The sequence below is a fragment of the Panthera onca genome, chromosome A2 (assembly GCF_046562875.1).
Source record: "Panthera onca isolate mPanOnc1 chromosome A2, mPanOnc1 haplotype 2, whole genome shotgun sequence".
NCBI lineage: Eukaryota > Metazoa > Chordata > Mammalia > Carnivora > Felidae > Panthera > Panthera onca.
Genome location: NC_138340.1, coordinates 55,186,422 through 55,204,086, shown reverse-complemented (window position 1 = coordinate 55,204,086; position 17,665 = coordinate 55,186,422). Strand labels below are relative to the sequence as shown.

The window sequence follows — 17,665 nt, the reverse complement described above, 5'->3', positions numbered from 1 at the left end:
TAGGTGCTCAGTACATATTGCCCTCGGCCCTGCAAGCAAGGGAGACCCCAGCCCAGGATCCCAGGGTCCTTCCAACAACTATAGTCTAGCACGTGGGCAGGGCGTGGTCCCCAAATCCTTCTGGCCTTGCACCCCTTTGTGTAAAAATGTCTGTGCATTCCTCTGCAATAACACACATGTATTATTTATGACTTACCCACGTGTTACCATATCTGTACATCACTCACATTATAAACACAGACAAAAGCAGAGAAAACGAAAATGTGATAGAAAACAAACGTAAGCTAAAGCTCTTCATATTTTTTCCCAGCCTCTTCCTCAAGAGGCTGTCCTGGGTGTGGCACCCACACCCAACTCTGGAGACCACCAGCGGAGTCTCTGAGCTCCTAGACGGCAGGGACCACTGAGGTCTTGGTCAGCACAGACTGCCAGCAAGTGGCCAACACTCAGTCAGAGGGAGGTCTGTGGTTTGGGCTGGTTTATCTTTGAAAGAAGCAGAACAGCAGAAAGCAAACCACTCACACCAGAGTCTGACCCCGCGGGTCTGGGGAAACCCTGGCCTCTCGTGGGACCCGGGCTTTCTGTCTCTCTGGACACAGTCTCCCCACCTAGAACCTGGGAAGCTGGACAAAGTGGCCTCTGAAGGAGGGTCCTCTCTGCTGTCCTCAGACAAGCTTGAGCTCCTTCCCACCCACCCATGTGAGGCAGGTGGCCTCTCCTGGGAGGCCACAGTGATTTATACCCTCCTGGGTCCCAGCCTCACCATAAAATACAGCTGTCCCCCTGCCTGTCCCCCAGGACTCCTGCCAACCAGAGCCAGCCGCCCATAAACCCCCAGACATAAATCTTGAGGCCCAGTTCCATCAGCACAGAAGGCAAGCAGTAAATTTGAGGCTCCTGGGTCTCTGGCAGCGAAGCTTCCTGGGAGAATCCATTTTTCTCCCTAGGATAAATTACCCTCACTGGACTACAGAAGGGAAGCATTTGTTCATACAGTTGAAAAATGGTTGCTCAAAGGGCACCCCTCTATGGGGTTCCCCAGCTGGGCTGCCAGCTCCCAGGGCCATCCATCTGGGGGCCTCCAGGACAGGGGCCTCTTGGCAGATCTCTCACACTCAGCCCCCTAAAATCCACCCCTGCATGCCCCTCCCCCCTCAGCTCAGTGAAAGGCACTAGCATAACCCCCCAGGCCAGGAGGAATCCCTGAGTGTCATCCAGGCCCGGCCCTCCACATCTGTCCACTGCCACATCTGGCCCATTCTGTTGCCTACGTCCCCCTGCTCTGGGCTTACAACCTCATCCCTGTGAAGCAGACAGGCCACAGGCCAAACCAAAGCCACCGTCCAGCCCTGGGACCTTGAACCAGCAAACCCACCTCAAATCCTTTTCTCTTCTGTAAAATTACATGAATCCCAAAGGGGAGTATAAATCCGAACAAACATTCTGGAGAGCCGTGTGGCACTGGGTGCTGGGAGCAATCTGTTTCTCAACCTGGGGTCTATTGCTGCTCTTTGAAAAACACAAATGTTTTAACACTCCTCGTTATGTACAACGTATTTCATGATAAAAGAGAGAGTTGCAGACAGTATGCTGTTATTTGTGTAAAAAGAAGGGAAAGAATGTGTATGCGTAGAGCTACCAACAGGTAACGGTAGGTACCTTCAGCCGAAGGTGGAGGCGGGGCTTGGCAAATGGGAGCAGAGGTTAGAGAGAGACCACTGAGCTGGTTGGAGGTTTGACATCTGAACCACCCCAGTGAAGGTCTGTGTCCATGTTGCCTTATGCATCTGTGCTAGATTCTTCCCTAGACTAGAAAATACTTGCAATACTTAGAAAAGGAATGGCTGGGTCAAAGGGTGTAAGCATTTTCCATATTGACAGATAACCCGTCAGACTGCCCTCCTATATGCTTCCCCTTCCTGCATATGTCAGCTTCTGCTTCCCCCGGGATCTCACCAACACTAGATGCTATGAATTTTTTAACTTCCCCTTCAAATTGATATTGTGCTGTTATTTCTGTGAGCATTTTCCTCATGCTAATACAATAATCCCCTAAAATGCTGAGGTTGGCCTTCTTTTCATTCACTCTCTGGCTATTTGTGTATCTTCTAGTAACTTCCTGCTTGAATTCATGACGTTCCTCCTAGACTGTGTATCTTTTCCTATTGATTTGCAGGAGATCCTGATATACATTGGCTCTTAGTCTTCAGCTGTGATGTATGTTGTAAATACCTTCCCTCCTGGGCTGTGGCTTGTCTTGGAACCTGGTCAATCGTGCCTTTCATCCTACATCACTTCTACATTTTTACGTAGCCCAATTTTTCAATCCTTTCTTTCATGGCATCTGCTTTTGTAGCTTCTATTTCCTCATCTGATAAGGCTGATCACCTGACCATGCACGGTTATCAGGAGAAGCAAAACAGTGTGAATAAGTGCCAAGCAAGTGCTCCTAACGTGGTCATTTTGGGGGTCTCTCTGCCTCACCTTGCCTCCCATACCCCAGCAGTCAGCAGGTGCTTCCTGAACATGCCACCGTCCTGCCTTAAAACCCTTCAGCTGGGGGTACCTGGGTGACTCGGTCAGTTAAGCGTCCAACTTCGGCTAAAGTCACTATCTCATGTTCATGAGTTCAAGCCTTGTGTTGGGCTCTCTGCTGTCAGCAAAGAGCCCACTTTAGATCTGTCCTCCTCTCTCTGCCCCTCCCCTGCTCTCGCTCTCTCTCTCTCTCTCTCTCTCTCTCAGAATAAATAAACTTTAAAAAATAAAGCTGCCTTCAGCAGCTTCAGCTGCCTGAAGATGATGAAGTTCAAACTCCTTTCCTGGGTGAGTTCAAGGTCTCAAACACAAACACCTCTAAGGCTGAGCAAGTAAGTGAATGCATCAGCGGCCAGATGGGGAGTACGGCAGGCACACTCCCAGTCCACAAGGCACAGCAGAAATGTAAGACCGAGGTTACCAGATCCTCTGAAGAAAGCTGCAGATATCTTTCTTTTTTTAATGTCAAATTCCCCCCCCCACACACACACACACACACTCAAAATTTAATGACAACCAATTGTGTGTGTGTGTGTGTGTGTGTGTGTGTGTGCGCGCGCGCGCCACTGTCAGGGTCAAGCAAGACCCATTTGTGACCAGGGTGTAGCCATCTCTACCCTCACCATCTGTCTCCAGCCAGAATCGTGCCACCCTCCCCCCACACACAGCACATGCAGCCACCCTGCACAACTATGGTCACACCAGGTTTTTCTCAACTCTGTACTTTTGCACACACCAATCTCTTGGCCTTACGTACCCTTCCCTGCGGCTTTCCTACCTGGCCACTCACACTTGCTCTTTAAAGCCCGGGTCAGAGGTCACCACCAATGCCCCCACCCCAGGCAGAATTCCATGCCCCTTCTCTAAGTGCCTCATTGCTTGTGACTCCTGGAAACAAAATTCCAAAGAAAGCAGTCTGGGGGCAGAGAAAGAGCCCTGGCTTGGGACAAAGACATTCCTGGGGTAAAAATCCTGCTTTGTCACTTCCTAGCAGTGCATCCTTGGGCAAGTGACTTAACTTCTCTGTGCCTCAGGTTCCCAAATGTTGAGATGGCCATAACAAGACCTAAAGGCGGTTAGCTTTCTGGGAATAGGAAGTAAAATGGTAAAAGAGAGGTAGCTGGCATGGAGTAGGGGCTTAACGATGAAATCACAGAATGAGGGGCACCTGGGTGGCTCAGTCTGTTAAGGGGCTGACTCCTGATTTCAGCTCAGGTCGGAATATCATGGTTTGTGAGATCAAGCCTCACGTTAGGCTCTGTGCTGACAGTGTGGAACCTGCTCTGGATTCTCTCTCCCTCTCTCTGCCCCTCTCCTACTTGTTCTCTCTCAATAAATAAACACTTACCAAAAAGAAATTGCAGAATGAAAAGATGTATGAAAAGAAGAATAAGTATTTCCTTAGACTCCTCGAACACACAGGTGAGGCACAGTCATGCCCAGGAAGTAACTGGCCATTGCCCTCACTGTGCCAGTCACCGCCACATGAGTGCGCCCCTTTCCATAGCTGGCAGAGCCCTCCCCCATCTGTCATCTCTGGATCCCCATGACAGCTCTCCCAGAGGCTGTTAATGCTCCCACTTTACAGAGAAGAAAAGCAAAACTCAGGCAAAGTCCCAGAGGCTGCTTTAGAGAATGGAACAAGGCAAGGACTGCACACCAGGCAGGGAAAAGCTATTCAGCTCAACAGGGGGCCCCGAGTTCAACATCCTCGTCACCAGGCCATTGAGAGTGAAGGATGCAAACACAGTCAGCCCAGGGCCTAGTTCACATGAGGTGCACAGAAAGGCTGGTGCCTCCCCCTTCCTTTCTCTATTTCATTTTCCCACTCACTTAGTGGGCTCCTACTGTATGCCAGCCCCTGAGCTGGGTGCTGTACACCCACAGATGGACTGGACAGGGCTCCTGCCCCGGGACCTCTGTGTCTAGCAGAGGAGACTGATGAGTAAGCATAGTTATGCTCCCACAGGAAAGGGGCTAGGACAGAAACATGGTGGGAGAGACGAATTCTGCCATGTCAGGAGGAGGGGGATAGCAGGAAGCTGCTCCTTGGTCTGGCCTGAGGTTGGAGCCAGAGGAAGCAGTACTTTGCTGGGTGAAGAAGTTGGCAGAGGAGAGGCACTCCAGGCATAGAGGCAGCCTAAGCAAAGGTTCAGACATGGGGCAGAACAAGGTCTGTGCATGACTAAGGAGGGAAGAAATGTTACCACAGCCAAATGGCAAAGAGCCTTGAATATGAGAGGCCTCTAACTCCAAAGGGAGGTCCTGCTTGACCCTCAGAGTCTGTCTGAATTGGTGTTTAACATTTTTAAATTGGTAGGTGGCATGTACAACTCTGAGTTTTTAGCTTCCCTAGAAAAATCAGGTCTGGCTTGCTGAGCCCAAGCTCCTATAAACTCTACACTCTCTGTCCCCCAGACCCAATTCACTCCCTTCATCTGCAAATATTTACTGAGCAATTGCCAGGCAAGGTACTGGTTCCTGGGGATAAAATGAAGAACAAGATAGACACAGCCACAGCCCTCATGGCACTTGCATACTAGTGGGAGAGAAGACATAACAAGGATATAATATAAGGTGAGGCAGCACAAAATGCTGGAAAGAAAAAGGAAGTTATGGGGATAAAAAGCAGCTATTTTAGATGGGATGGTCAGGGAAGGCCTCTCTGAGGAGGAGACAATTGCATAGATCTAAATGAAGTGAGTGAATTGTGTATATGCCAAAAGATCAATCCAGGAGACAGATTAGCAAGTGCAAAGGCCCTGGGGCCTTCTTCACTCATCTTTTGGGTTACTTGTCTTGCCCCTTTAGGCATTTAAGGGTGAGGCCCCTCCTGTAAGTAACAGAGCATATGAATAATGTGTAAACAGATAGAAAACATCCCCAGATGTATGTTTCAGATAAAACACTTCTGACCCATGGTGAGGGAGACATGAGAAATAGACATGAATGAAAGGCCTGGTATGATTTGTTTCCAATAGGAAACAGGATGGCATTTTGTCTCAAGGACAAACAGGCAGAGGAGGCTCCTCATACATGGAACGTTAAAACCTGAGCACAGTATGGAGAAACCAAGGGAGCGGGGAGGAGGGAAATCCTCATTTCCTCTTCACTACCTGTATCATCTGCCAAACCCTGTAAGGTGGGAGGCAGGAGTGGGGGAAGAGAGACTAAGAATGCTAAGTCTTCTGCAGCCTCGGAGCTCGTTGTTGTTATTATTGTTCCTGTTGCTGTTTTTCTGTTTTATTTTGTTTTCCCAAGCCTATCTGGGCTGCTGTTTGAGGAAGTCAGGTGCAAAGGAAACACTTTGGTGGGTTTCATTTGTTTGTTTCCCAATCCCCTTCCTAAGCAAAATTAAAGTGTGGATTCCTTGTCCTTTTACCTACAAAGTAGAAGAAAAAGATATTATTGTTCTAAAGAAGGAGAGAGGAGGAAAAAAAAAAACAGACCTACAATCTAATACCAACCTTTTCAGCTGGGGTGGGGGAGGCGATTCTGCAAACTGACATCACAGTCCATGTCACGGGACATAACTTCCGCCACTCAAAGCTCTATTTGCATTTTTAGCGATACAGGGAAATGCTGAAAATCAGCTCCAGGGTTGACACTGCAGTTATTAAAACCAAACAAAAGATCCTCTCCCAAGTCTAGCTGATTCTTCTTAAATTTATCTGGGCCCCCACTACCTGATTTAAGGCAATGAACAGATGTTTCCCAGCAGGAAGTGCATTAGCCCCAGATGCTGTCGCTTTGTTCAAGAGCTGCACACACATTCACTGGCAACCACACACACACACACACACACACACAGAACTCGGGGCAACAAACATTCACAGCTCCCCTTCCGGCACTTGGCACGCCCGCATGGACCATTTGTAACCTCTGCCTGCAGTTCTGACAGAGAGATGAGCAGCGGGAGTCAGTAGCCAATCAGATCCCACCCTATCGTCTTCCTGTTGTCTCCTAGGTAACCGGCACAGGGACACATCAGCTAGCTGGGTACCACGGACACATACACACACACACACACACACACACACACACACACACACAAAGTCCACAATTGCAGAGATACCGGATGCGCCTGTCAGAACCCTAGACAGCTCCCCAGAGCGGCATTCAATGCCTCTGGTTCCTGCCTGTCTGGCAGCCTCAGCCCCTACAGCTTTCCCACCTCCGCTCCTTTACTCATGCCATTCCTCTGCCTGGCATGCCTCTCCCCACTGCCATCTCTATCACTCAAAACCTTGCTCATCCTCGGAGCCAGCCCAAGTCCTTGGTCAAGGCTTCCAATGGCTCCCAACACAGAATAAAACCCACACTCCTTTCTCTACAGTGATCTGGCCTTTCGTGATCTGGCTACTCCAAGTCTCATCTCTTATCACTCCCCTCTCTCTCGCTCCTTTCTCTTCCTCCAACAGGTCAAATTGGTCCTCTCCACACTATGCCCTGCAGATCAGGCCTCTTCTTGGTACCGGTTGTTCCCGTGGCTACTAGGTCTGCCTTCTGTTCTTGGCATGCCTGAGCCCTCCTGATCTTTAGTCTTAGCTCAAAAGCCACCTTTCAGAGAGCCTTTCCCTGACCACCCTTGGCTGCCCTATCTGAAGACATCCCCTCCCCTGGGACTCCCCATGGCATCGCCTACTCTGCTCTTGTGTTCTCTTCATCTCACTAATGACTCTCTAGTTATGTTTCCTTGTCCTCTGTCTCCCCCCCCTAGAATGTGAAGTCCCTTACAGCAGGGTCTTTCTCTTGTTCATGGCCATAGCCGCAGCCCCCAGAACAGGGCCCAATAAATACTTGTCGAATGAATAAAAAGTCATTTCCTCCTCACTGCTTCTGTATTTCCCCATCTCTCTAATAAGACGAGATGACTTCTATTAACCCTCCTGGCTCACATTCCAAGAGTCCATTAGAAAGCAGAAAGGACTGGCATAAGGAGGAAAATTAATCAGGCCACACCACGGGAAGGATCTGCCAGTGGAAGGCTGACCTCCACCGGGTTGCAGAGCCCCCTCCTCTGAGCAGCCTGCCCACTCAGAATTGCTGCTTTCAACTTCATGTTCCCCAAGCACTGGGCACCTTGAACTTTTGTTATCTGACGGACTGGGGGCAACTTGAAGCTGAGGACTGGCTTTCATGTTTTTGATCCCACACAGAGCCTGGGGGTGGTGGAGGGGAGGTGGGGGGGGGGGGGCGGGGGCTCTGGAAGCATTTACTGCAGTGAATAGAAGAAAATGTGTCACTGTCTACAGGACCACAAACATCAAGGTGGAATTTCATTAGAACACAAGTCACACACGTGCACATGCACAAACACACACACACACACACAAACTCAGAAGCTTCATGAAGCTGGAATCAGAGTTCCCCAATCCCAGTGGCTGCCCGGGTCTTTCCCCAACAGACATGACTACTACTTTAGGTTCCAAAAACTGCAGAGTGGTCTGGACGCATGTGCTGTGCAAGCATGGGGGGCGCATAACCACGCTTTTGGTCAACCTCCTTAGGTAAGGCCAGATGGTGGATTCAAGTAGCCACACGTGGCAGACACAACCTGATCGGATCCCCCAAACCCTAGGCGTGGAGAGCCTCAAGGCTCATAATCCAGAAATCTACACAGAGTCCTGAGTTCTCCACTGACTCATGCACCAGATTATTTCCCCAAATATGAAGTTAAAGTAGATGTAAAGATCAAAAAAGATGAAGAACAGGATTAGCATTTCTTGAGCACCTACTGTATGCAGGTTTTATACTAGGATACATTAACATTGATTCCTCAAGACCACCCTGCAAGATCACCCTTCCCACTTTATGGATTGGAAACAACAACCACGACTGAAACCCAGAAGGAGTAAATAGTATGCCTAAGGTCACAAAGTTGGCAAGTGGAGAGGGCCTAAGTCTGGGACACGAGTCCGGTCTCCAAGTCCACATTTCTTCCTCCAGGGCCTTAAATTATACCACAGAATAAGCAGGTAAGCCGGATTTATTCAAAATGTCCCTCCCACTGGCTCTTCTCTGAGGATGACAGCCCTGTCTCTGCATATCTCTCTCTGTCACTCTTGGGCTTGACTGACCTTTCGCCATGAGCCTCTTATCAAGATGGACCCATGTATCAAAGTCTCTCATTTGAGACCCAGCCCACAGGAACCAATGTTCCCGTGACCCAGAGAAAGCCAGGGATTTTGTCTTTTTAAAACAGTAATTTCCTGCCAGCACCGGTAGATGCATCAGCCACACTCTGATTTAGTGCTGAGCTCAAGGATCAATCTCAAGTAAGATTTTCCAAGGAAAACTCAAATGGTGGGTACCTCCTGGCATTGAGGAAAGAAGTGGCTTCCTCTCAATGGATGTGGCCAGTGGCAGGCAAAATGACTGTAGGGACCACAAGACCCACGTGCCTCATACATGTCACACGCAAGCCTCATTGACACCCACATGCATCTCAAACATGACACCCATATACCTCATGCACACCTCACACACACACCACTCACGTGCCTTACCCATACCCCCCACCCCCACCCCACACACATATAAACACACAGCGTGGGGAGTGCAGATCAGGAGCAAGGGAGCAACATCCTTTCTTCAGGACATCAAAGCCCCCGCTTCCTCACCTGCCCTGGGCTACGTGCTACGCCAGGACTGAGACCTCATTTTATCCCCTTAGGAATCCCGTAGGATGAGCGTTAGGCCCTCCCCTTACAGATACAGAAAGTGAGCCTCAGAACAGGGGGAATGACTTGTCCAAGATCATAGAACACGCCTGGGGTTTAGCTGCCCTGTTTCCTGAAGGGCCAAGCTCACACTGAAGGGTGGTCATGGACACTGGCTCTGCAAGATTTCCTTCTTTCTTTTTTTTTTAATGTTTATTTATTTTCAGAGAGAGCGCGTGAGCAGGAGAGAGGCAAGAGAGAGAGACAGAGACAGAGAGAAAGAGAGAATACCAAGCTGGCTGCACACTCCAACTCACTAACCATGAGATCATGACCTGAGCCGAAATTGAGAGTCAGACACTCAACGGACTGAACCACCCAGGTGCTCCAAGATTTCCTCCTTAATCTCCTCTGTTCCTTGGGGGCAGCTCCATTGAATAGGGGCACTCCTCCAAGATGTCCTCCTTGTTGGTAGCCTTATCCAATCTTCCTCCTCCCAGGGAAGGAAACCTGGGCACCGGCTATGCCAACTCAGGTTGGATTAAGAGTGGAAGGTCTGCCCAATCCACTGGACGGAGCTATGGGCCTGCCTGGGTCTTGCCCACACCGGCTAAGGCCTGATGAGGGTCTAAACGAGACTCCACAGACTCTGCTCCCAGGCCCTCAGAACCTAGGGCCACAGTGGGGTAGAGGTTACAGATCTGACTTAACCCTGGGGACAGGGCAGGAGGAGCAGGGATGAGCTGTCACCCTCCTCTTCCCCTCCCCCACGCCCCACACAGGGTTTCTGGCCAGGGCTGGAAATGGATCCTTTCCTATGAACTGAACCAGGCCCAACTTGCAGAGGGACGTAAGGGAGGCCTGGCCCACCAAAATCTTGCCGGCCATAGAGACTTAAGTTCACATCCCAGCTTTATCACCTACAGGCTGTGTGACCTTGGGCAGGTTTCCTCTCTCGGAGGCTCAGTGTCCTCACCTGTAAAGTGGAAGGAATAACAGCGCCCTCCAGAGGGGGTGGCTGTGAAGGTTAAACACAGAAGCAGATGTTAGGCTCCAGGGCGCATAGTACGCGGTACCAGTAAGTCCGCCATTAGGCCCCCGCTAAGTGAGCAAAGGGTGGGCGACTGCCATTCCCACCTCACTCTGCCCCTGACTCAGAGTTCTATCAATTCTTGATTAGCACTGAATCCGAACTTTCCTCAGCAGAGGCAGAGCCTGGGCGCGGGTCCTTCTTCCTCTTCCCACCGCCAGGACGGTACAGACAACAGGTACAGGGGTGGAGCAGCCCTGGAGGCGCCCCGGCGGAGGGGGCTGCGCCGCAGCGCTGCGGCAGGGCCAAGCCCGGGTCGGGGGCAGTGCGGCCGAATCTCTCCGCTACCCCGCACCCCTTCCCATCTCCAGCCTCCCCGCAACTTTGACCAACTGCAGACTGTGGGGTCGGCGCGGGGGTGCTGCCGGGCGTGCGAAGGAAAGTTGGGTCCCGGCGACTGCAGCGTTTGGAACCGAAGTCCCCCGCGGTGAGCACCGGCACCTTCTGACCCCCGACAAACTCCCTGGGAGCCGGGAGGCACGTGGTCGCGCGCCGGCCAAGGCTCGCTCCGGGAACGGGACTCGCGAGCGGGTCGGGGGCTGCGCCCTCGAGGGTTCAGAGCCTGCGCTCCAGCCTTACGCGGCCGCCCTGCCCCGGGTCCCACCTCCACGCGCCCTGCCGAGTGCCCCCGCAGGTCTGCCCGGCAGGGCTCCGCTCCGCACCGCGTGTCCTGCGGTGACCCTGCAAGCTCCGCGCCTCGGACGCGGCCGCCCGCCCTTCGCCTCCCGCGGACACTCTCCGCGAGCGCCCCCGGCCAGCTCTGCGCTGGGTCCGCCCTCCGCGCCCCGCGCCGGTGCTCACCGGCCTGGGCAGCGGCCGCGTCCTACCTTCGTCCGGCAGCCGCTGCAGGCAGAGCGCGAGGTTCCTCCGCCAGCCCCGCATCCCGGCGGCCGCCCTGCGGCCCGGCGCCTCGCCAGCCCGACCCCGGCCCCGGCCCCGCCCCCGCCGGGCCGGGCGGCGCAGCGCAGCGCTGGGGAGGGCCGCGGGCCCGGGGCGCGGCGGGCATGGGCGGCCGCCGAGGATCGGGGGTGTCCCGGCGGCCGCCAGGCGCTCAGCTCGGCTCGCGAGCCCGCGGCTGAGCAGCGACGCTCCCCGAGAGCGCGCGCTTTCCCCGGCGCTGGGGGCGGGGCGGGGCGGCGGGCGGGGGCGGGCGCGGCGAGCTAGGCTGGAGGAGGACCCCGCGGGGCCCGCTCGCTCTCGCCCCCGCCGCCCACTTGCCACGGCCCCCGCCGCCCCCGTTTCCCACCTCCCCACCTCGGGGCTCTCCGGGCCACATCCTGATAACGATAATCACCACGAATTAGTCAATGAGTGAATGCGTGAAACAATGAACGCGTAAACAAATGGGTGAAGAAGTGAGTGGATGAGTGAATAAACGGGTGTATAGAGAAGTGAGAAAATGAGTGAGCGAATGAATGAATGAGTTAGTGAATTGATGAATGAGAAAATTAATCAGTGAATAAATGGGTGAAGGAATATGTAAATAAGTGAAGGAATAAATGTATGAACCAGTGAATCTGCGTGAGTGAGTGCACCCTGGCCTTGGGCCTGTAAGAGGCCTAGGACCCTCCGCAGAAGTCCTCACGCCTGACCTGGAAGGGAGGCCTGTGGGTGGCATCTTGCAGAGGAGACATGCGAGGCCCAGAGAGGGCGGGGCCTGTCTGCGAACACACAGCACGCTGGAGGCCAGTAGGGAGAAGGTGGTCTTGGTGTAGGCCTTGTCAACTGCACCTTAACCACAGTTGTCCTCCATCTGCCTGGTAGCCGTCGAGCTCACCAGGTCTCAGAGATTCTGGGAAGAATAGCCAGGGGAAGGAGCACAGGAGGGTCCCATCCTCAGAAGTCAGTTTGCTTTCTCTATGGGAGTGGGGTAGGGGGGTAAAGGGGAGGGGGGTGTACAATCCAGTCAAAGGAGTACTGCACTGCCCTAAAAAAGGAGGAGGACATTCTTTGGAAAAGGGTGAAATGAAGAACAGTGTTTATAATATGTTCAGTAGGTAGAAGGGAAGCCTCTGCATTCGTATTTGCTCAAGTATGTGGAAAATTATCTCCAATGGAAACACTGGTCCCTTGGAGAATGGGCATCATGTGGCCAGGGGCAGGAGGGAGAGGGAGAATCCCCTCCCTCTTTTGTGCCTCTTGAATCCCCTTTTGTGCCTCTTGAAATGTTGAACCCTGGAAATGCATTACTTGTTCAAAAAATAATCTAAAATTTAAAAAGTTTAATTTTAGATTATTTTTTAAGAGAGAGAGACAGAGTGTGAGCAGGGGAGGGGCAGAGGGAGAGGGAGACACAGAATCAGAAGCAGGCTCCAGACTCTGAGCTGTCAGCACAGAGCCTGACATGGGGCTCGAACTCATGAACTGTGAGATCATGACCTGAGCCAAAGCCTGATGCTCAACCCCCTGAGCCACCCAGGTGCCCCAATCTGAATTTTTTAAATAAATGTTTACAATATTAAGAAACATCTATACCTCAGTAAAAGCTGTCTCCTCCCTGACGAAGGAAGTCAGCCCATTTGCCTGGACGCCCTCTCTCCAGCACCTGGCTCAGAGAAGGAGAGGTTCTTGTTAGTCATCGTCAGAGTGAAATATGAATGTGGTGGTCAGTGCAGAACCCTTCTCCCCTTCATGAGTGTTGGGAAGAAAACAGGCATCTTCTGCTTGGATCCTGGGTCTGTCAGTCTTTAACTGTAGGTCTTTGGGCAAATTACCTCATTTTTTCGAGCCTCAGATTCTCCATCTGCAAACTAAGGATCATCATATTGTCCTAACAGGGTCCAGTAAGGCTGGAGTCAGGTACTTATATTCCAAAAGATAGTTCAGTGGTGGAACCCCAGCCATCTTGACCCTATCAATAAAGCCACCTAAACTTTGGCTTTCACAAGTACCCCTTTTGTATGGAAAGGGTATGCTTTTTATGCGATCTTACATCCCCAATACTTCAGCAAGCTTGGTATAATTAGCCCCATTTTTACAAAGGAGGGCACTGGCATTCAGAGAGGTTAACTGTCTTACCCAAGGTCACACAGCCAAGAGTTGTCCAAACTGCATTTAAACCGAGATCTGCCCAGCTCCAAGCACCACCAGACAGCACTGCCCACACAGACCATCTGATATATTTATCACCTGTTCATGCTCCTAAGACCCTCAGATGCATCATATCCCAGCCCCGTATTAATTCTGAATTATTCATCATTTCAGTAAGTAGGGCGCAGGCCCAGAGGTTTAGAGCAAGGGAGGGGCAGATCCGCACTCAGGCCCTAGTCTGCGGAGTGCTGACTCCAGAACTTGTCTTAATGGCTGTGAGCTTCTGACAAGGAAGCGAGTCTCCCCGGCAGCAGAATTGTGAATCACTGCTGTCTGCACCCAGATTGATGGCTCCACAGCCAGACTGCCCACTGCTCAGAGGATGACGGGGCTGGGATGGCTGAAGGGAGAGGCAAAGATACCAGCGCCAAGGTCAGGAGGCCCCGGCAGAGGAAGGCAGGGAGGAGAGCAGGGCACAGGAGAGAAGTGGCCGTGGCACAAGAGAAAGAGAAGGGATTTTAGGAGGATGGATGGCTTGATTGAGAGGAGAGTGTGCTGGTTAACCATTGTTGCAAATCAGGCCACTCTAAACTTAAGTGGCATAAAAAACCAGTGTATTATGGTCATGAATTCTATGGGGCAGGAAATTTGGGCAGGGCAGAGGGGCTGTCTCAGCTCTATGATATCAGAGCCTCAGCAGGTAAGACTTGAAGGCTGGGACTGTAATCATCTGGAGGCTTCTTCACTCACTGGTGCCCAAGCTGGAATGGTTCAAAGGCTGGGCTCAGCTGGGACTGTCACCCCAAGTACCTACCAGTGGCCTCTCCATGTGGCCTGGGCCTCCTTGCAGCATGGAAACCTGGGGGCAGTTGAATCTCTTACACGGGGCTCACGGGAACCGAGTCGTAACAGGTGTGCCAGAGCAGGTGTGCTGTAGCACAAGGTGGTAGCCGCATCCCCGCCTCGGAAGTCACGGAGCACCACTGCTGGCTAGCCTGGAAATGGTCACAAGCCTCCCAAATTCCAGGGAGGTGGCACAGACCACCTCTTGTGGAAGGAATCTCAAGGAATCTGCGAGTAGACTTCGGCTCAGGTCACGATCTCGCAGTTTGTGGGTTCGAGCCTCGCGTCGGGCTCTGTGCTGACAGCTCAGAGCCTGGAGCCTGTTTCGGATTCTGTGTCTCCTCCTCTCTCTGCCCGCACCCCCATGCTCATGCTCTGTCTCTCTCTGTCTCTCAATAAACGTTAAAAAAATAAATGTTAAAAAAATTAAAAAAAAAAAAGTTGTTGCAGTAGAAAGTGAAGAGAAGCAATGTGTAGAGAGGTAACATTAAGAATGGTAGTAAGAAAGGGGCCCCTGAGTGGCTCAGTTGGTTAAGTGTCTGACTCTTGATTTCAACTTGGGTCACGATCTCACAGTTTGTGAGTTTGAGCCCCGCGTCAGGCTCTGAGCTGACAGTGCGGAGCCTGCTTGGGATTCTCTGTCTTCCTCTCTCTCTGACCCTTCCCCACTAGTGTTCTTGCTCTTTAAAAAAAAAAAGAAAAAAGAAAAGAACGGTAGTAAGAAACATAATAGCAGCCCAACCAGGAGGAACTTCACTAGGAATGGGAGAGGCTCTTCTACTGTTGGGAGATTTGAGAGAGACAGTGTGCAAACAGAAGAATATTTGGGGAGTAACAGAAAGGAAGAAGTAACGAGAATGACAGCGAGTGAGCAACGTAGAATAGAAACAGGAAGAGGCCCAAGAATGGGGGAAATGCTAATTAATGAATGAAGGCAAGAGCAGGAGTAACAGAGTGGGTGTGGCCGAGTGGTTTAGGACCCGGACCACTCCAGAACCAGGGACCTGGTTTCAAATCCAACTCCAAACTGCACCTCTGGTGACTTTCTGAACTGTGCCTCAGTCTTTGTATCTGTAGAGTGGGGATGGTGATATTAATCACATCTCCCTGATGCGGTTGTAATGAGTTAATCTGTTAAAGCATTCAGTGCCTGGTTCATAGTGGAGTCTGTGTGTGTTAGATACCATTACGAGTTCTCTTAATACCATAGAAATGGGAGAGGTCCCCTGAGCAACAGATACTGCAGGGGGGTGCCTATTAAGGAAGTAGGTCCGGCTGACTCGAAGGCCTGGCTGGCCTGTTGCTACCTCGCTGGTGACCAGGGCATGGGTCCTCCTCAAAGACCCAGCCCACCGCCCGGCACATTCGGTTATGGTGCTCCCCACCCCACAGCCTCTGAGCAGGTCCCTGCGCACGAGGTAGGGTGACAACCAAAGCAGGGACAGAACTCAGCCAAGGTTACTCACCAAGGAGTGACAGGACCTGGGCTGCACCCAGGCTTCCAGGCTCCCTCCCCCCAGGGCTCTCAGGCGAGAAGGGGTGCATGCATGCTCGGTTCCAGGGGTGCTTGGGGCTGGTACACTAGAACCTTCTTGACTCCCAACTCTGACTGCATTTCGTGGGAACCTAACCGCCTTTGGTTGGGAGGGCAGCAGAGCATAACCCGGTCTGGTCTGATGACGTATGGGAGCTGAGCAAACCATTGGGGTGTGGGAAGGAGCTAGCATTACTTATCTTTCTCTTTATTTAAGATTTCCTGGTATTTAATATATGGATTGAGCATGGTGCATATATTCAATTTATAAGTATGTACACCTCTTGGGGGTGTGTGCTCCCAATTGTTTTACGAGTAAAGTGTGAGACCACAAAAGTTCAGAGAACCCTGTGCAAAGGTAATCACACCGTGCAAAGCAGCCCTCTGGGGGAAGGTTACGTTCAATCACCCGCTAACAATTACTCTGCAATTACTGCAGGACCCCGGCAGGGCTCCAGAAAAGCCTCTGTGTTCTGGTCTGAGCTCCTGAACAGGACCTCATGCCTCGCTTCTCTTTTCACACTCTGAGTCTGGGGTTGGCCTCCACCACATCCTGAGCTTTTACTTTGCTCCTCCCTGATTACTGCTATCAAAGAATCAGTAGTCTACATTTTTATACATCCTTCCTCTTCCAAGAAAATGATCCAGATAATTCCAGACAGATTGCCCAGAAGCAGCACTGAGCACTGGAAACAGCAACGGCTTCAGAATCACTCAGGCCTACGTTCAGATTTCCACTCCACTGTTTCATTCACTCGATGGTTATTTGTTGACCACCTACTACGTGCAAGGCATTCCACAAAATCGTTGCTCTTACACAGCTTACATCCTATGGGAACAGCTTATTTGCTGTGTGACCTTGAGTGGGTCACTGTACCTCTCTGTCAGTTTACCTATCTGTGAAGTGGGGTTCATAACCCCCAACCTTGCAGGGCAGCTGTGATGAGAGGAGGTCTGGGGCCTGGGACATTCGATGGAAGGCATCCCAGGTGCCTAGACCTGGAAGAAACCTCAGCCCAACCCTCTTATTCTGCAGCTCTTGACAAATGCTGTCGAGAGAGGGACAATGACTCATCCAACGCCACTCAGTGAGATAGGGCCGAGCGAGAACTGGATCTTCTCTTGTTCCTCTTTCCTCGAGTCTGAAGTTCTCTGCATGGTCCAGCCAAGGCTGGGGAAGACATCATATTCCTGGAAAGAAAGCACTCTGACTCTAGAGTTTACCTTCTCCTTGTGCCCTCCCCCACACCCAGAAGCCAACTTCTTCCCCACACTTCACCACCAAGTGGTCATTGTGGGAAATGTCCCCCAGCTCCCTTTGAGAAACAGCAGCAGCTAATGTGCGGGCCAGAACAATGGCTTGGGAGCCCCAGGCAGCCCGGCATCTGAGTCATGTGGAAATGACTCTTCTTAAATACCTACCTAGTTCAGCCACAGACCTTCAGGGAAAGGCCCCACACAGCGTGGGGAATGCTGAGGAGGACCGTGCAGGAGCCGGGATCAGTCTTTCTTTTCTCATCCCTCAAGTTCAGCTCCAGACACAAACCTGCACGTCTTACTCAGCAAAGCAAAGGCCTCATCCCTGCCCCATCCTTTTGTTAAAAAGACCAGTTGGTAGGCATGCTGTGGGAAGTCTGACCCTTTCCCCAGCTACAGGGGCCCACCCAAAGGATGATTTCATTGAATCCACAGAGGTCTCTGCACCAAAGAGTCGTGGGATATACCCCAGCCTTTCAGTTGGGATGAATGAGGGTTAAACCCCAGGAGAAAGTTGGGGGGTGGGAGGAGGCACAAGTAAACCAAGACTTAGAAAAATCATGACTCAGACTTGAATCAACATAGCCTCTGATTGGATTTAAGACAACATTCCCCAATTCAAGGTCTGTCACAGGAAAGGGCAATGTCTTCTCTGGAGAAAGGTAACAACGTGAAGATCCTCTCATGCACAATATCTGGCATTCAATTTAGACA

At 51.7% G+C, this 17,665-nt stretch overlaps 1 protein-coding gene across 1 annotated transcript in view; it reads right to left on the bottom strand.

Annotated features, from left to right (window-relative positions):
* Positions 1 to 11,369, bottom strand: part of GRIP2 (glutamate receptor interacting protein 2) — a 92,949-nt gene extending 81,580 nt beyond the window's left edge. Inside the window, exon 1 of the mRNA XM_060631860.3 lies at positions 11,115 to 11,369. Coding sequence (XP_060487843.3) covers positions 11,115 to 11,169 — 55 coding nt within the window. The 5' untranslated portion in view covers positions 11,170 to 11,369. The remainder of the gene's footprint in view (positions 1 to 11,114) is intronic.
* Between the last annotated feature and the right edge of the window lie 6,296 nt (positions 11,370 to 17,665).